Source organism: Siniperca chuatsi, linkage group LG4 (genome assembly GCF_020085105.1).
Source record: "Siniperca chuatsi isolate FFG_IHB_CAS linkage group LG4, ASM2008510v1, whole genome shotgun sequence".
Taxonomy (NCBI): Eukaryota; Metazoa; Chordata; class Actinopteri; order Centrarchiformes; family Sinipercidae; genus Siniperca; species Siniperca chuatsi.
In genome coordinates, this window is record NC_058045.1 from 25,454,655 (window position 1) to 25,471,159 (window position 16,505).

At 39.3% G+C, this 16,505-nt stretch overlaps 1 protein-coding gene across 1 annotated transcript; it reads left to right on the forward strand.

Moving 5' to 3' along the window:
• Nucleotides 1–439: 439 nt before the first annotated feature.
• Nucleotides 440–14,913, forward strand: herpud1 (homocysteine-inducible, endoplasmic reticulum stress-inducible, ubiquitin-like domain member 1). Its single transcript, XM_044194302.1, has 8 exons — nt 440–856; nt 3,265–3,342; nt 4,232–4,309; nt 5,651–5,865; nt 6,825–6,935; nt 7,063–7,416; nt 12,222–12,342; nt 12,632–14,913. Exons 1-8 carry the CDS (start codon nt 704–706, stop codon nt 12,818–12,820), a joined length of 1,299 nt encoding a protein of 432 aa, XP_044050237.1. The 5' UTR covers nt 440–703; the 3' UTR covers nt 12,821–14,913.
• The last annotated feature ends 1,592 nt before the right edge of the window (nt 14,914–16,505 follow it).

Genomic DNA, 16,505 nt, shown 5'->3' on the forward strand with positions numbered 1-16,505 from the left:
TACCGGTAATACTAATTGAAGTTCATAAATGGTTGGTGGCATCTATTGATTTTGAGGAAATGTTGCTATGGAGTACAGTTTTGGAAGTACAGTACATACGAAAACGATGTTCCATGGCATTGCGTGTAACTTATGTTAGCAAATGTAGTAGTCCCTTCTTTTAACAGCTCTGTTTCATTAGTTTGCTGGCTAAACTGGGAAACAAATCGGTCATATCAGATAAGTATCTCATACTTATTTACTTACTGTCTAGTTTAGTCTTTATATGTTTATCATTTGTTTTTGAGAAGCTGGCAAAATAACACCAAAGTGAGCGAAGTCACATCTCCATTTAATGTAAATAAACGATCTTCGGAACTGTAATTAATATTTGCGCATGCTCACAGGGCGATAATCCCAAGAGCAGCCTCCACGTCTTTGCAAGAGCGAACGGTAACCAATCAGGAGCGGCCACAGTGTGTTTGGAAACAAACGTGACGTCCTCCTCGCTTCAGTCCCGAATGACTACCCAGCAGAGAGACGCTGCTAGATTCAGCAGAGTCCCACAAGTTACTCTTTAGACGAGACAATTTGCGTCGCTTTTCTTCTGTCTGCTGACAAATTCTATCACGAGGACTCTTGTTACTTTGACGACTATAGTTGTAGCGAGTAAACAGCATCATCCTAAACACGACAATACAACGAGTGAAAGAGAAAGATAAAAATGGATGTGGAAGAGTCACAACAAAAGACGATTACTCTTCTTATAAAAACGCCCAACCAGGCTCAGGAGGACCAAACCGTCGATGGCGTCTGTCTGAACTGGACTGTAAAGGAGCTGAAAACGCATTTGTCGATTGTTTACACAACTAAACCGGTGAGTTATTATGAGGCGGATAAGTTAGCAGGCTAATGTTAGCGGAAGTAGGTAGCTCGTGAGACAGGCAGCTCGAGGCTATGTTCTGGAATGTCATGAGCCAGCTGACGGAGTCAAGGAGGCTGCTGCCAGTTAACAGCTGTCTGCCATTTCCCTATTATTGTCTGGCTTTCTGTCTGTCTGTCCGTGTGTGTGTGTGCGCACTCCAAACCTGCACAATTCCGATTATTAATATTAACTTTTGAAGGAGTTTGAGTGTTTCCCAGTTGGAAGTCATTTAATAATTTACTTCCCTGAAAACAGACAGAAAGATAGTGTTTAGTAATGTTAAATAGGTTAAACTGTCCCAACCAGGTATTATTTTACAGGAAACTCCCAGCCATAACTCTGACTAGAGTCATAGCTACAGCTACAGTAGTTTGTATGTTATCTAAAGGATAGGCCTACCTGTCTGTGTTTCCTTGGGATTAAAATAGTTTGGGATAACCTGTTATAAAGTGCTGACTTCACATTATATACTTAAACTCTTTGATTTGTGAAGTGTGTGTGTTTGAAATAAGCCTGGTATATAACCAAAATTTGATTTTGGTAAAGCTTTGGTAATCCCAGCATGAGGCTTGGATTGGGAAGCACAATGCAGCCGTTTGATGATGATTATAAAAAAAAGTTGAAAGGCAGAATGAGCTGTACTCAGGCCTCTCTAATAAGAAAGTCAGCCAAGTACCTAAAATCTTAAGCATGTGTGGCCGCCAAGTTTCATTCTCCCTGGAAGACTGCAGCCTTGAAGGACACAGTGTCCATCCAGGCTGCCGCTGAGATGACCGAGGACAAACGAGCAGAGGACACTCTGTGCCTCAGTGGGATTGGGGGATGCTGATGGAAAGTGTCCAGACAAGGCGGGGCCAGGCAGTAAACTGTAAAATATATTTTTTCCAAGTGACAAACCAGGTCCCAGAGTAAAGTTAATGATTGCTGATCAAGTTTGTCACTTCTTGGGAAAATTAGCCCTGTGCTTTAGCGGAGACAAGGCTGAGACACTAGTATTTCCACCAGCTCATCTGCAGTGCAGGTAAACTTAAAATACAATATATGAAGACATAATTGAGACAAGTATAATCAAATGTATTTATATAGCTTGTATCAAAAACAAGAGATTACAACGTGCTTTACAAGGAAAAAAGAAAAATATAATACACATTCAAAGTCATACGCAAAGAACATGAGAAAATGAAGCCTTAAAAATTTTGATCATTTTGATATAGATACAAACATATTTGTTACATGTGTATTACTTACATACATATACCAACCTGCATACACACAAATACACACACACCCCAACTAATTACTTCTTAACCTTAGTTTAATACTTGCTTTCTAAAAAGTTGGTCATCTTCCACCTTAATCTTCATTTTATTTTGTTTTTATAGCTACTAGCAGACATTCACAAGCTCCTGCTTTGTGAAGAGTAGCGTAACAGACAGTCGGTAAGGACCCTACTTGAAGCCATTGTTTCGTTGTGATTAGCTCATGGTCACTGAGTGAAAGAAATCCAGCAAACCATCTAAATGATTTGCATTTTCATATTATGTAAAAATCTATTACTTTTTAAATAATTTCCTGGATTCAAAACCTACACTTGCCTTGCTTTTTCCATAATTTTGGTCCGAATTTTCCACTCAGCAGCTGATCTTGTCATGCCCTGTCCTCAGGAAAGAAAAGCTGTTACATGGTTTCAAATGTTTGCCCAAAAAATCAACCATAGACTGTATATAAAGATGGACGACGCGTCTCCACTTCCGGATACGGGAGCTGCCATCTTGCGCTGGTGACGTCATTTGTAGCCAGAGTCTGCGCAGTAGTGTTTGGAGTTGGCGCTGTGGTATCGAGGTGCCGCCCATACACCTGGCCGACTCAATCGTGAGCCAGCCTCAGCTGTCAATCATGACGTGTAACCCCCTTTTTATAGCATCAAATAACTAATTAGAACCAAACTTATCAGAAAAATGAACATTTGAACATACATCAGCATGTTAAGAACTACCCAAAGTGACAGAAACCATCTTTGGGAAAAATGTATTTGACGTGTTCGATTTTTTTAGTTTGGCTCATGTCCCATCCGCTAACATGGAGGTGGCAGGGTTTATGACCTATTCTGCAGCCGGCTATGAGGGGGCGATCGAGATGTTTTGGTTTCACTTTTGGGGAGCTGTCTTGTCGTTCATCTTTATATACAGTCTGTGCTATCAACTATCACTGGCACTGTGAAAAATTCCTTAAGGTTGTTTTCTATTTGCAGAAACATCACTCAAATCAAGCCACTATGCAGATACAATGTGTTAGTCACTAAAGTTACTTTATCCCAAAAGTTTTAACTAACTGAAACCTACTTGTTTGTTTTTCTATAGGCTGTGAGTGACCAGAGACTGATCTATGCTGGTAAACTGCTGCCCGACCATCTGCAAATTAAAGATCTCTTCAGACAGGTATGTGTGGGAATATGTGTGTCTGTTTACAAGTGCGCATGGCAGTGCTTACAAACAGTACTTTGGCATTCTGTCTAAATAGATTTTCTTAGAACCTCATGTCAATGAAGTTTAACATATACTTACTACAAAACCTGAGAACAGTGAACATCACAAGTTGATTATATGCCTTTATGCAGCAGTTATACTGGTGACTGTCTAGAGAGGTTGAATCAGGGTTACTTTTCTCTCACCAACCTCTCTCACCAAGGATTTCAGTGGCCTGTGAAAAGGTTGTTGTGCTTTATAAAACCAGAACAGTGTAATATTTCATGTGTCTCGTTCATGGTTTTTGTGTGTGAATCCCACTAGAGGCTCATATAGCTGGAGATGAGATAGTACCAGCTGTCATACAGCTCTAGCACTCAAAGAGGACATCAACCACACCACCTGTTGTGTTTGGTTCTGTTTAGAGGGCTGTGGCACATAGTGTCTAAACCAATCAACATCTTTAGATAGCTTACTATCCTCAGACCGTATGGACCAGTATCCAGAACCAAACCAAAACCAAGTTTTTTCTGATTCTGTTCCGTGCTGTACTATTTTGTGGATAGAAAAGAATACAAAGAGGCTGTCATGGAGCTGTGCAGTAATCACGTTGAGATAAACTGCAAAAACATTTGTCAGCCTGCCCTGCTCTGTTGTCCATGGCAGGCTTGCGTTCATTGTCAGTGGAACAGCTCCATACAGTCTTGGTTCTGTTGTTCTTAACGTTGGTAGAGACTGTTTCATGCTCATACAAACAAGTTTAATAAGTTTAATTCCGTTTGCTGTAATACTAAGGCTTGAATGTATCAGTGTGTTTTACCATGAAGCTTTTCTAATCAGGCATTTATCTCCACTTTCTCAGACTGACTGCATTCCCACACTGCACCTGGTGTGTGCTTTTAGGAATCCACCCCAGGGACCACTGGGAGCTAGACCTAAGGTGAAAATAATGATGTTTACTCATATTCAGCTTTCCTCAGAACCTAGGCACCATGTTCACACAGTACTCCTTTTCAAATTAGAAATTGTGTTTTTACCCCCGGGCTAGGAACAGCCAGGTTGTCATGCAAATAGAGCAGGCAGATATTTAGTGTCACGCCCAAGAACACTTCAGCAGGAATCAAACCAAGCTACCCTTTTGTTGGGGGATGATGTCACTAACCAACAGGCCAGAGGGCACCCATCAACATGTCAGATTCCCACCAAGAATCTGATGTGTTTTAATAAAACTCTTTTAGCTGAGGAACACAAACACACATTTGTGTTTGCAATTTTAGTTGTCACATCAATAACAGATCACAGATGATTTAAGGTTAGTTATGTTGGTCAGAGGTTGTGTTGAAGAGGTAGGCGGTCATAAGAAAGGACTTTCAAACATGTCCTGTTTTTTTGCCCTCACACAACCAGTTATAGTGAAACCACACTACTTGTTTCCTTCTTATCTAATTTAATGGTAAAAAATAACTTTGGATTTTCTCTGGAACAAATTCTGATACTGTTCAATCTTCAAGTGCCCAAAACCAGCTTTAATGTCAAAATCCTGTCATCATCCTTTTAAAACTTAGTTCATTTAATTTTTCATATGTATCCTCAGTGGTGCTGGGTAAATGAAACCTGAGTGTTCAGTGAAACTCCTATTAGTTTTATTTTTCACTTGTGAGACCATGTAAGCAAAACAGCTGGTTTCAGCTTGAGCTCCAGTCAGCAGTGTATTTCCATTGCTTGTCAGCTGAAATATTAGTTTGTTTCACATATTCACCTTCGTTATGTGCAGTTTACAATGCCAAGTATCTAAATGTACTGTAAAACTCATTGAAATACTTTAAAAGTAATTTAGGAGACCTTGCTTCAAATGCTTCAGTGATGTTTCAGTTTCATAAATTCAACAACATCCATCAGCTCTGTGGGCTTTTAGAGGAGCTCCTGCTTCCTGTGACATCTCAAGCTCAAGGGAGTTTGACAGGTGCATGTCTTCACCTCCTCCCTCATTACCATCCCACCGTGGAGTGGAACTGTTTCACTTCAGCTGTCACCCTTCAGAACTCAGCTACGGTATCGAGATCAAAAGTACAGCTAAAGATAACTCGCTTTAGTTTCACAACACTTTCAAGTGTCATGCTCTGCTTCAGCTAGTACTGCAAAACGTCCAAGCGGTTGTAAATCCTGGACAATAAAACTCATCTCAACAGACGTATCTTATTACAGTGGATTTGCTGTAGTGCTGAGTGACAGACATTGCTCAAATTTGCAAAAAAAAGTCAAACTCTTCTTGCCTTTGCAGACCAAAGGGACAGAACAGCCACATCCCTCCAGTCCAAGGACCATGGCACCCTCTCCTTCACCCAGTCCCAGCAGCTCCCCCTCCACAGTCCAGACTCCCAGCACACCAGAGCTGAGGCAGAGGAGGCAGACATCTTCAACCTCAGCTGCTGCTCCAGCTCACACACATACCCCAGTGTCTCCACCAGGAACTCCTTCATGGCCTGCTGCTGCAGTGTAAGCCACAATGGAAGAAATTATGTATCTACTAAACTGCATTTACTTTCATTGGCATTACCAGGCAGATGTAAACACACCAGTGAGAACAGCAAAAAGCTGCATGAGGTCATTACACAAACTGTAGACTGGTCCATATGTGTCAGATCGCCACCTGCAGTGATTTCATGTCTTTTGAAAAGATGAAGGATTCTGCCTTTCCAATCTTGTTTGATAATTTCATCATGCATTATTATTAAATTGATAACAAAGCTGTTTTCTTATTTCCTGAATTTTCATCCAGCTACAGTAAAACACAACCTCTATTTGAAAACTAAATCACATTTTTACCAATGTTACCATGACAAGTAAACATAGTCAGACTGAATACGGTAAATTGTCGACTTGCAGTCATTCACTGAGATCCCCTCTTCACTTCCCCTCGGGGGAATCCCAGCCACCATCTTAAGTGACACTCCATCAGTCTGAAAACTTAAGTGGACTTTAGTGAGATCAACATTTCAAAGGCTGAGGGAGCGAGTCAGGAATGATGCACACCCAAGGAGCCTATATTACCTAGAATGCATTGTGATCTTTCATTATTTCCACTGTTTTCTATCAATGTGTGATGGAATATTAAGTGATATTTGCTGTTAATGAATGTAAACGCATTCATCTGTTACTATCAGTTATTAGGGCTGCTCAAGAGTGAGTGCATTTCCTTTTCGCACCTAGGGGAAGTGAGAGAGGGCAAGTCACACCCTTGATTTGCATGGTGCTTCCACTCAAAAAAATGCAGATATTAGACATGTTAAAAAAAGTTTTGCAGTACCTTCTATTATAACTAGAGAAGATAAAGTATGAATTAAGAAATGGATATGACAATTTTTGTTATTATTTCTATGTCTCTTAGATTGCTTTCACTGGATAAAGGTTACAGTGTTGAACAGATATTAACCATCTGTCATCTTTCCCTGCAGGCCTGGAGCACTGCAGATGACCCAACCAGCCTTTCCCACCTACTCCCTGTACAGCCCTGAACAGCTACTGTGGCTCCAGCATGTCTATGCTAGACAGTATTACATGCAATAGTGAGTTTTCATTTATACATTTTTAATTCATACTACTTTTCCGTTAGTGTGGGTTCTTCCTTTAGCCTTGCAGACCTCTGCAAGAGTTTCTAATACTCTTGATCTTTGTCTTATTTTCCACCAACAGCCATGCAGCGTTGGCGGCAGCAGGCACCGTCCCCTCTGCACCAGCTACAACCATTGGCCAGTACCCTCCTGTTCCCGCCCACCAAGTACCTGTCCCAGCTGCCTTAGCCAATCAGCCAGCGAATCAGAACCCAGCGCAGGATGGCGCTTTCATCAACCCTGGGGAGGCCAACCAGAACATGCGGATGAACGCGCAGGGCGGGCCTGTAATGGAGGACGAGGAGGATGTGGAGCGCGATTGGCTGGACTGGTTGTACTCCGCCGCAAGATTTGGCGTTCTGCTTATGATTGTGTACTTCAACTCCAACCTGACTCGCTTTCTGCTAGTGATGAGCACCCTCCTCCTCATGTACCTGTAAGTTCCATCTGTTGCTCTCTTCTTTGACATCTATGAACCTTTACATTTTTCAAGTCCAACTACCAAACTTGGCTGAACAGCTTGACTGCACTGTTGTGGGTTGAGTGACTTACTTTAAAGCACTTCACTGTAGAGCTCTCAACCTTACCTACCCTTATTAGTTGCTAGTGTTGGTATCTAGAGCCTCTCTCAAAAGCAAGGGTAAACACTCAATTCACCATATCAATAATTTAAAACAACTCAAGGGCCTAATTATAGGAGGCAAGCTTTTATGAGTTGTCCACTAAAGCCTGTCTGTGTGTGATTTTTAAACAGCAGCACACCATATATGTTACTGCTTGTTTGGAAATTTAAGTATATAAAATGACTAGATATAGGAGCATAGTAGCATGTCTGGTTTTACATAATTAATAATAAAACTTTATTTATAGAGCACTTATCAAAACAAAGTACAAAGTGCTTCACAACAAGAGAAATAAATGATGAAATGATGACGAATGATGAAATATAAAGAAATAAAATACACAAGAGCAATAAAATAAACACCCAGTTCAGGTAAAATCAGGATATGCTTTCAGATAAAAATGTGTTTTGAGAAGAGACTTAAATAATTAACTCCCTCTAAACAAAGTAGCTGACAACTGTGTGCGTGTATGCATACAGCCCAGCCTTCAGGATGTGTATCCTTGAAACCTGTTATACCAAAGCTTCCTAGAACAAACAAGTGAAAGCAGCTGAGTTCAATGTATTGGTTCTGCTCAAGGGAAAAAGTTCCCTTTTGTGGCCCACTGGTAAAAGTTTCAACATTCATTATTATTTTTATATGTCTATATTATACAATACGTGCTTGTCTGGTCAAAAACAGTTGAGAATAAGAGAGAACTTTCAGACAGTTGCCTGCTATAGTGGATTAGTGGAGTAGATACAATGCCTGAGTAAACATTTGGTTGGTGACTGGCTTTTTGAATTTTAACTGAGGTCCTCACGTGTTGCTAGCTTACTACCCCTGTTGGTTCCCACATGATAACAGTAGTAGAGGTGAAACTATTAGTTAATTAATCGATTTGTAAGTCAACAAATAATATTCAAAAGCAGTTTTCATTATTTTTTTATATCAGTTGTCAGGCAAAAATGCCAAACATTCTCTGGTTTCAGCATTTACAATGTGAGGATTTGCTGATTTTTCTCCTTGTTATTTTATTCTAAATCAAACATGTTTGGGTTTTGGACTGTTGCTCCAACAAAACAACAGGTAAAGATATAAGTGAAAAGGAGGCTGTGAAACTATACTGTAGATTCATTCTGGTCAAAAGATATTTGTGGAAGTGTGACTGGTTTCTTCTGTGGAGAACAAAATGAAGAGCAGCCAGGACCACAAACAATGCACTCCCTGCCTGTCCTTTCTAATGGTCCAGAATGGGAGTCTTAGCCTTGTTTGTGCTAACATCGGGTCCTACGTGTGCTCTAAGTGTGTTTCGCCAAAGATGTTTAGAGTAGTTAAGTCAAACTGTTAACTTGTTTAGTTTGGTTTTGTGCCTTGAATTAACCACATGGACACGTGAAAATGGTCTTACTCCTCCTCCAGGTGAGCTGTAGTGTGGCTTGTACAGAGTGAATGCAGTCAAGTACAAAAAACAAACCCAAAAAACATGGGTTCATGGGTAAAAGAATACGGACACGGACACCTAATAGCTGGTGGTTCCTCATACTTGGAAAGATTAGCAAACAAAAGGCAAACCATGGTCTGAACTGACTCATTTACTTCCTCATGCTGTGAGAACTCCAGGGAGAAATGATTACTGCAGAGAGCACAGTCTGCAGCTTACGCTGGAGCAATAAGCATCTTTTACCTGTTTCAAATGTTTATCTTTGAAATGTCTGACTGTTTTAAATCTCTAAGTATTTTATTATTAGTGGCTAGAACTAGTTTTTTATGCTGTTGAGAAGTCAATACCATACTATCTCATCTGTTAATTAGCAAATACAAGTTGTGCTGTCTCGTTAAGGTCTCAGTGATATCAGTATAGATAGATGTCGCTTATAATATCTTTGTAGAGTAGCTGAGAACTTAACGTAGTCTGTGGAACATACAGAACTTAGTTTGTATATCTCTTATTGATCTCCATCTTAGCTTGTTTGTTTGACTTTACATCTGTGCACTGCAGCATCAGCAGGATGTGGTTACTCACTTCCTTAAACATGTTTTTATTCAGATTACCTAATAACTGTAAAAACAAAAAAGAACACCACTTGTACTTGCATTCCTTCACAAAGCTGTTGTCACCTGTTGAATGCATTTACTTACTCCTGAATTCAAGCTAAAACAGTGTATGTGTCTCCATTTTGCTCCAGCATATGAAAATTATTATGCTAATTATTTCTTATGACATCCCATAGTAACTGTAATTAAGAAAGTTTCCTTGATAAGTCACAGCTCAGTTTCAGATGCGTTAATGTTAATGGGTCAAAGTCCATCTGACAGCCTGTTCCACATCAACACTGTTATCATCAGTTCAGGCCATGTTGTTCCTTTACTTAACATGTCCCGGTCTCACACTCCGTTTGCAGTTACATAACCCTTTATCCCAACACACAAATATACATACACATTCCATTTCTCAGGCGTGTATTAAATAGGTTTAGATGTATACTAAATGTGTTTGTTTGTCAAGGACAAGCAAAGAAGAATGAATTGCTGAAAGTGGGAGACATGCTGTCATTTCTCTGAGGGAGAAAATAGAGTGTTTCTACAATTTCTAAAAGAATGAACTCAAGGCAAAAATGAAGTCATCTCTTCAGAACTTAAAGAGGAACGATGCAGCCCACCCCTTTGATAATACATGACAGTCAGCATGCATTTGACTGATTACACACCAGCAACAGTTGGAAGGTTAATGTTTAGAGACATAAACAGCAGACATCTGTTTCTATCCTCTACCCTCACTTTCTCTTTTCAGTCAGTTCTTTTCCTCTTTGAACATCACTCAAGTCAGGAATGTAAACAGGATAGTAGTTTCATCATTTCAACACATGGCGCCTGTTAGCAACAACAAAATTACAAGATATTTAGAAGTACTGTGTTTATATTCCAAAATGGAAAACAGATCTAATGCAACAGTATTTATTCAAACAGCTTAAGGACAGGGACCAGCAAATGTGTATCCACAAAGCAGCCAAATATAAGGATAAGATACACTTTTGTTCACCCACAGTGAAAGAGAAACTGAAACATGCACAGTTAAAACAAGTGTAAATTATAAATGGAAAAATATGAATAATAGAAAATTATACATTATAAAACCCAAAATGTGTACCAGTCTTGAAGTATATGTTAGTCATTTGATGCATTGTTAATATAAAAATATTGATTAGTGCAGCTTTAACTAGGGTGGCTCATAGAGGCAAACCCACAGAGAATTATCACCCAGCTCTGTAGAGCCCCTCAGCTCTATGGAGCATTTTAGCATCTTTTAGCTAGCACATTGGTTTGGTTTCGCGGCCTGCAACTGCAATGTTTTGGTTCAGTCCTACCACTTTCATTAATCTGGTTTCCGCAGCAGGCAGCTGTTTTCAGCACCAAACAGCAGACAGGCAAAGTTAGCAACTACTACCAAAACAGAGCTAAAAGGAGAGTGAATATTGGACTTACATTCATCAAGTGGACACAAACATGACGATCTGACATCAGTTTGGTTTTGGCTGCTAAATGATTTGTAGCATTTTTGAATAAAAAATATAATAAACTTTATTTATATAGCACAAGTTTACAAAGTGCATAAAAACAGAAAATAAAATAAGTTCATGCAGTCAAGAAATAAAAACATAGATAAAAGACAGTACAAATCTTTCAATAAATGAATAAGAGCCTACAGCTTAAGATTAATTAAAAGCCATTTTATAAAATTCGTTTTTAAAAGAGGACACTGAGGTAGCTTGTCGGATTCCCAGTGGAAGGTTATTCTACAATTGTGGAGCCCTTACGCCAAAAACCCTACTACCCTCGGTCTCAAGCTTTGCCCTGGGGATCGCGAGCAACAGCTGGTCTGCAGATCTGAGAGTACGAGCAGGGGTGTAGGGGGTGAGAAGGACAATAATGTAGGAAGAGGCAAGGCCACTCAGTGATTTAAAAACAAGTAAGTCAGTTCTAAACACCACAGGTAACCAGTGCAATGAGGCGAGAATAGGGGAAATGTGCTCGTATTTTCGAGTTCTTGTAAGAACCCTGGTTGCAGAAGTTGGAGGTGGTTGATTGATTTCTGAGTTACAGTAATCCAGATGGCTCGAAACAAAAGCATGAATGAGAGTTTGTGCATCACTGAATGAAATAAATGATCTAGTCTTGGCAATATTCCTGATTTCACTGATCGCTGATTTGGTGATATTCCTAAAATGTTTAAAGAAGTTTAGATCTGAATCAAAGGTTACTCCCATATTTCTGGCCTCATGGGTGCACTGCAAACCCTCGGAATCTAACGCCCGGCTTATACAAATCATGCTATTGAACTCTACACTGTATAATATAAAGCTCCACTAACCAACTTTGTATTTATTTTTTAGGTGTCATGACACCAATAAACTGCAGAGTTTGCAAATATACAAAACTTCCTACTAGTGTGTAGTCGAGTAGAGGAAATTAAGCTTTGCCTCAGTTTTGATATTACAAGTTTTAGACAAGTTTATCTTTTAAATAAGTGTTTGCCTCAAAAGATGGGTTATAGGCACTAAGACCTATTTTATTTTTTATTTTTTTGCATTCATATAAATGTATTTTCTCTCCCGTTTTTTTTTTTTTTCCTCCACAGACACACAGCTGGTTGGTTTCCGTTCAGAAGACGATTGCAGGTCCAAGGACTCAACCATGTGCTGAACCCTGAGATCCAGCACAACCAGCAGAACGAGAACAGGAACCCAAACCCAAATCCAGTAAGAACCTTCATTTACCTAAAGTTTTATAAACTCTGTTGGGAATCCTCATATCTTGACATGACAATCTGGGTTTGAGTCTGGTCTATAACCTGCATGTAGGCATGGATGTTCCCTTTAAATGTACCATAATGCCACTATGGAATCTGGTCTACTCAGTGTAGACTCAATAAACTACTATAGGTTGATCTGAGGATTTAAATAGTATACTTTAGCTTAAAAAAACACTTTCAAAACCCACTGCCATAAATCATCTTTTTCATGATGACTCTGTGTCCTGTCTATTCAGGCTGACGAGCTTGCTGACAGACAAAGAGAGGAAGCTGCTGCTGCAGCAGACGGATCAGATGGACAAGGACCAATGACGGCAGTTTTAGTGCCTCCTCACAGGGTGTCAGCCATGTGGACGGCCTGGGTTTTCTTCAAAACTTTCTTCTCCTCCCTCATACCCGAGGTTCCTCAGGGTGTGGCCAACTGACCACCTAGGACAGACGATTGATGGAGACAGTGGGGAACTTGAATTTCCACAAATGTGGCCTGGAAACAAAGGACACGAAGGACTGGAAACATCAGACAGCATTTTTAACAATAAGAAATTATTCAATCGGATCCCAGTTCTCCATCTGACCAAACACCTACTGTTGGTTTTTACCCCTCCCCAAGGTGTTTTGCTGTGTGACAAGGCCTTGTAAGACAAGTGCAGCTACCTGGTTCCCTTCTCCATGAAACAGCAGTAGGTGGCAGCTGAGGGTAAAAAAACCTCTCAGCTGACACTGTTGGACTATTGTGCCTGAATTATTCTTCCTATGAGGAGGTTTATGTACATGGGCTTTCTGATCCCATAGGATTCTAACTCAGCTCGTCTGAGTTTTCATAATGAAGAATATGATCCAGATCAATACTCTCACATTTATAAGGATTATATGAGCCATGCTCAGTTGAAGTGAAAATCCACGCACAGACAGAACTCAGTACTGTATCTTATGGCTATCCAAATCTAAATTCTGTTTTTCGAGGAACAGATTAATATTTTCTATACAAACTGTCCACACTTGGAGCCTGTGTTTGATAGGAGAGAGTTTTTTTTTCACTTGTTTGACATACTTCTATCTATGGAGGCATAGGAAGCCCAAAAGGATTTGAGCTGAATTTATAGCAATAAAATATATTACTTTTTTTAAAATCCCCCTTTTAATTCCTCAAAGTAAGTTATTTCAAGATGTGCAATTTCAAAAACTTGATTTTAAGTTTTTGTTTGTTTTTTTTTTGTATTCACAAAATATTCACAATATTCACAAAAACTACATATGCTTGCCCAAATTCAGTGGGTCCTTTTCGATATTTAAAAAAACCCTCATTTGACTTTTCTTTATGAGTTCTGTTTTGGGTGGATTTTCCTGTTATTGAGCGTCAGCTGATGGTGATTGTGACCAAATACAAATTAGACTGCGTCTTTCTGCCAAATTGTTGAGTACATTTTCTGTAAAATAGTGATTTTACCATAGTAAAAAATATATAAATCAAGTTTTGTAAATATACTATATGTACACAAAGCACTTTACAACATGTATCTTATGCAAGCTTCTTTACATATAGAGAGTTATGATTTCTTATTCTTCATGGGAAGGTTTCTAATATAAATATAATGCCTAGAGGGCTCAGAGTTGTGCTTTATGTTTTGTTTGTATTTTTCAGAGGGGACTAACTTTAAATTTCAGGTCAATTCTAAAATCCCATTCAAACAAAACAGGTTGAAGGTCAGATCAGTGCCATTTAAATTATAGCAAATATCACTTTAGAAATTAAATTTGAATTATTTATAATGTCAGAAACCATCTTTAGAATATCTATAGAATTGAGGCAAGTTTACTTCTCAGCTGGCTTGTAAGCCCTCTGTATAGTGTTCTCTTTGCATCCAGGGATTGCGTTCTTTTATTATTGTGTTGTCACAGATCTTAACTCCATTTAGTTAACATTCCAAATTATAAACTGAATGTGGTATAATCAAACTACCCCACATCATTCCTACTGTACATGTCATTTCTCAAGCATTTTTATCATCATTCTGATTGAGAAACCTTCACTGTAACAGATCAAGTGCACAAATGACAATGACTTTTTGTTAATGCTGTTAACTGGTCACTTCACTCAAGTCATCAAAATTACGATGTTATGCTGTTATGTGACTTGAGTTCCAATCTGTTAAGCGTTTATTAACTGACTGTAATCATTGCATGTTTTATTGATCTATATCAAGGAATAAGTGGGTTTACTAGCTTCTCTTAACAATGTCACTGTAAAAGGGGGTGTATTACACCTTTTAAGTAAAGAGTGAAAAGTCCGCCTTGTAATCCAATCCATTTTGTGTACTGCATTAGCCCCTGCTGTAAAGTTAGCACTCTGTTTCCCTTTGGGGAATGACCATAGTTTGTGACATTGGTCACCATGTATATTTGGAAGTGTTAATGTTAAGACAAGATTTCCTTTTTTTGTTTGTCTTTCTGTGAGAGTTGCTTATTGATGGATGTTGAGGGAGACAATAATGGATGCAATAAATGTTCTTAACTTTAACAGTTCCTCATTGTGTTGATTTGTTGCAGATATGGTTTGTGAGGACAACGTTTCTAATAATTTCAATACAAAGAGTGCAACCAGAGTTTGCTGATGTTTAAATGCATGAACTCGCTGAAGGTCATGTCACCATAGGGTAAACATGTACTGTAGCATGATAAATATTATGACCTTGAGTACACTCTCTAATTGCACTGGGTCCACTACAAATACAAGCAGAGTTTGCTACAGACACATGCTTATGCACGTGAGACCAAACCTGCAGGACTCCCCTATTGACCTTATCTACCTGTAAAAATAGTTATTTTTTCTTTATTACCAATAAAACAAAGGAAATCTTAATTTATTGTATTCTTCTACTAATCTTTCACCAGCTAATTTCCCTACACAACATTTCCTTTTCGGTGAGGGACTTCTCATACATCTACAACCCACTTCCTTGAGCTCGGTGATGGCCGATAAAGTAAAGAGTGCTGATTTTATCGCCATTCAAGCAGACATGACTGACATCCCCCCCACTGGCAGCAGTGCTTGTGCTAAGCTACATCAACGCAGTAACATCCAACAGCGGGTTTTCGAGTTCATTACCAACAGCCAACACCATCGATACAGCGCTTCAAATAGACAATGAATAACCAGATATCAATCAGATGTACTCAAACTCTGACTGGTAGTGTACATTTGTTCATGTTCAGCCCCAGTGTGTGTTTTTGTGCTATGTGCATAGTTGACATTTTAAAACAAATCTCAAATTAGTCTCTGCTGAAATTGATTGGATGTGACACAGCCCTACCTAGAAAATCTTCCATCAGCTGCCACTGCAGCCTACCATTGCACAATTGAAGACAGACATTACCCGACTGCATCTATAAATTCTGTCATTGGTCCTCTGCCTAGCCAGCCAGTTGAATCCACTGCAGAGAGTTGTGAGGATTTTCTTGGAAAATGAGGAATGAGGAATTACTTTTAGAATAAAATAGTGGAGATTCTGCAGCATTTTAACACTGATCTCAGAGAGCATGATGTTGACTCCTGCCCACCTTCAACATTAACAATGGAATCTCTCTGTCAACTCTGGAACGCGCTGTTGCACTTTGAAAATCATCCACCTGCCCTTCAGACTGCATTGCAACTTGGTTTTTAAAAGCTGTATTTCAGACAGTTGGTCCCGATATTTTAGCCATTATTAAGTGCTGTCTGTCTACTGGCATTTTCCCCTCCAATTTTAAACACACCACTATTTGCCCCCTTTTAAAGAAGCCTTCTCTAGACTCCTCTGTTTTAAGTAATTTTAGACCCATCTCCAAGCTGCCATTTTTATCAGAGATTTAAAAAGAAATTGTCTCCACTCAACTGATTTCTTTTATGAATAACAATCAAATCTGATTTCCACTTCCGACACTGCAGACTGCTCTGGTGAAGGTCACCACCTACTGGCTTGTACTCCATTTTAATTCTCATTGACCTCAGCTCAGCCTTTGACACAGTGGACCATGATATCTTAATCAACCGTCTGAAAACCTATGTTGGCATCAGTGATGTGGCTCTGGACTGGTTAATCTCCTATCTGTCGAACACGTACTTCTCTGTAG

What these genes read in the sequence shown, in the direction of transcription:
- herpud1 (XM_044194302.1), top strand. Translation starts at nt 704, where the DNA reads ATGGATGTGGAAGAGTCACAACAAAAGACGATTACTCTTCTTATAAAA. An exon ending in AGACAGTATTACATGCAATA is followed by an intron (nt 6,936 to 7,062) that starts GTGAGTTTTCAT and finishes TTCCACCAACAG; the next exon opens with CCATGCAGCGTTGGCGGCAG. An exon ending in GGAACCCAAACCCAAATCCA is followed by an intron (nt 12,343 to 12,631) that starts GTAAGAACCTTC and finishes CTGTCTATTCAG; the next exon opens with GCTGACGAGCTTGCTGACAG.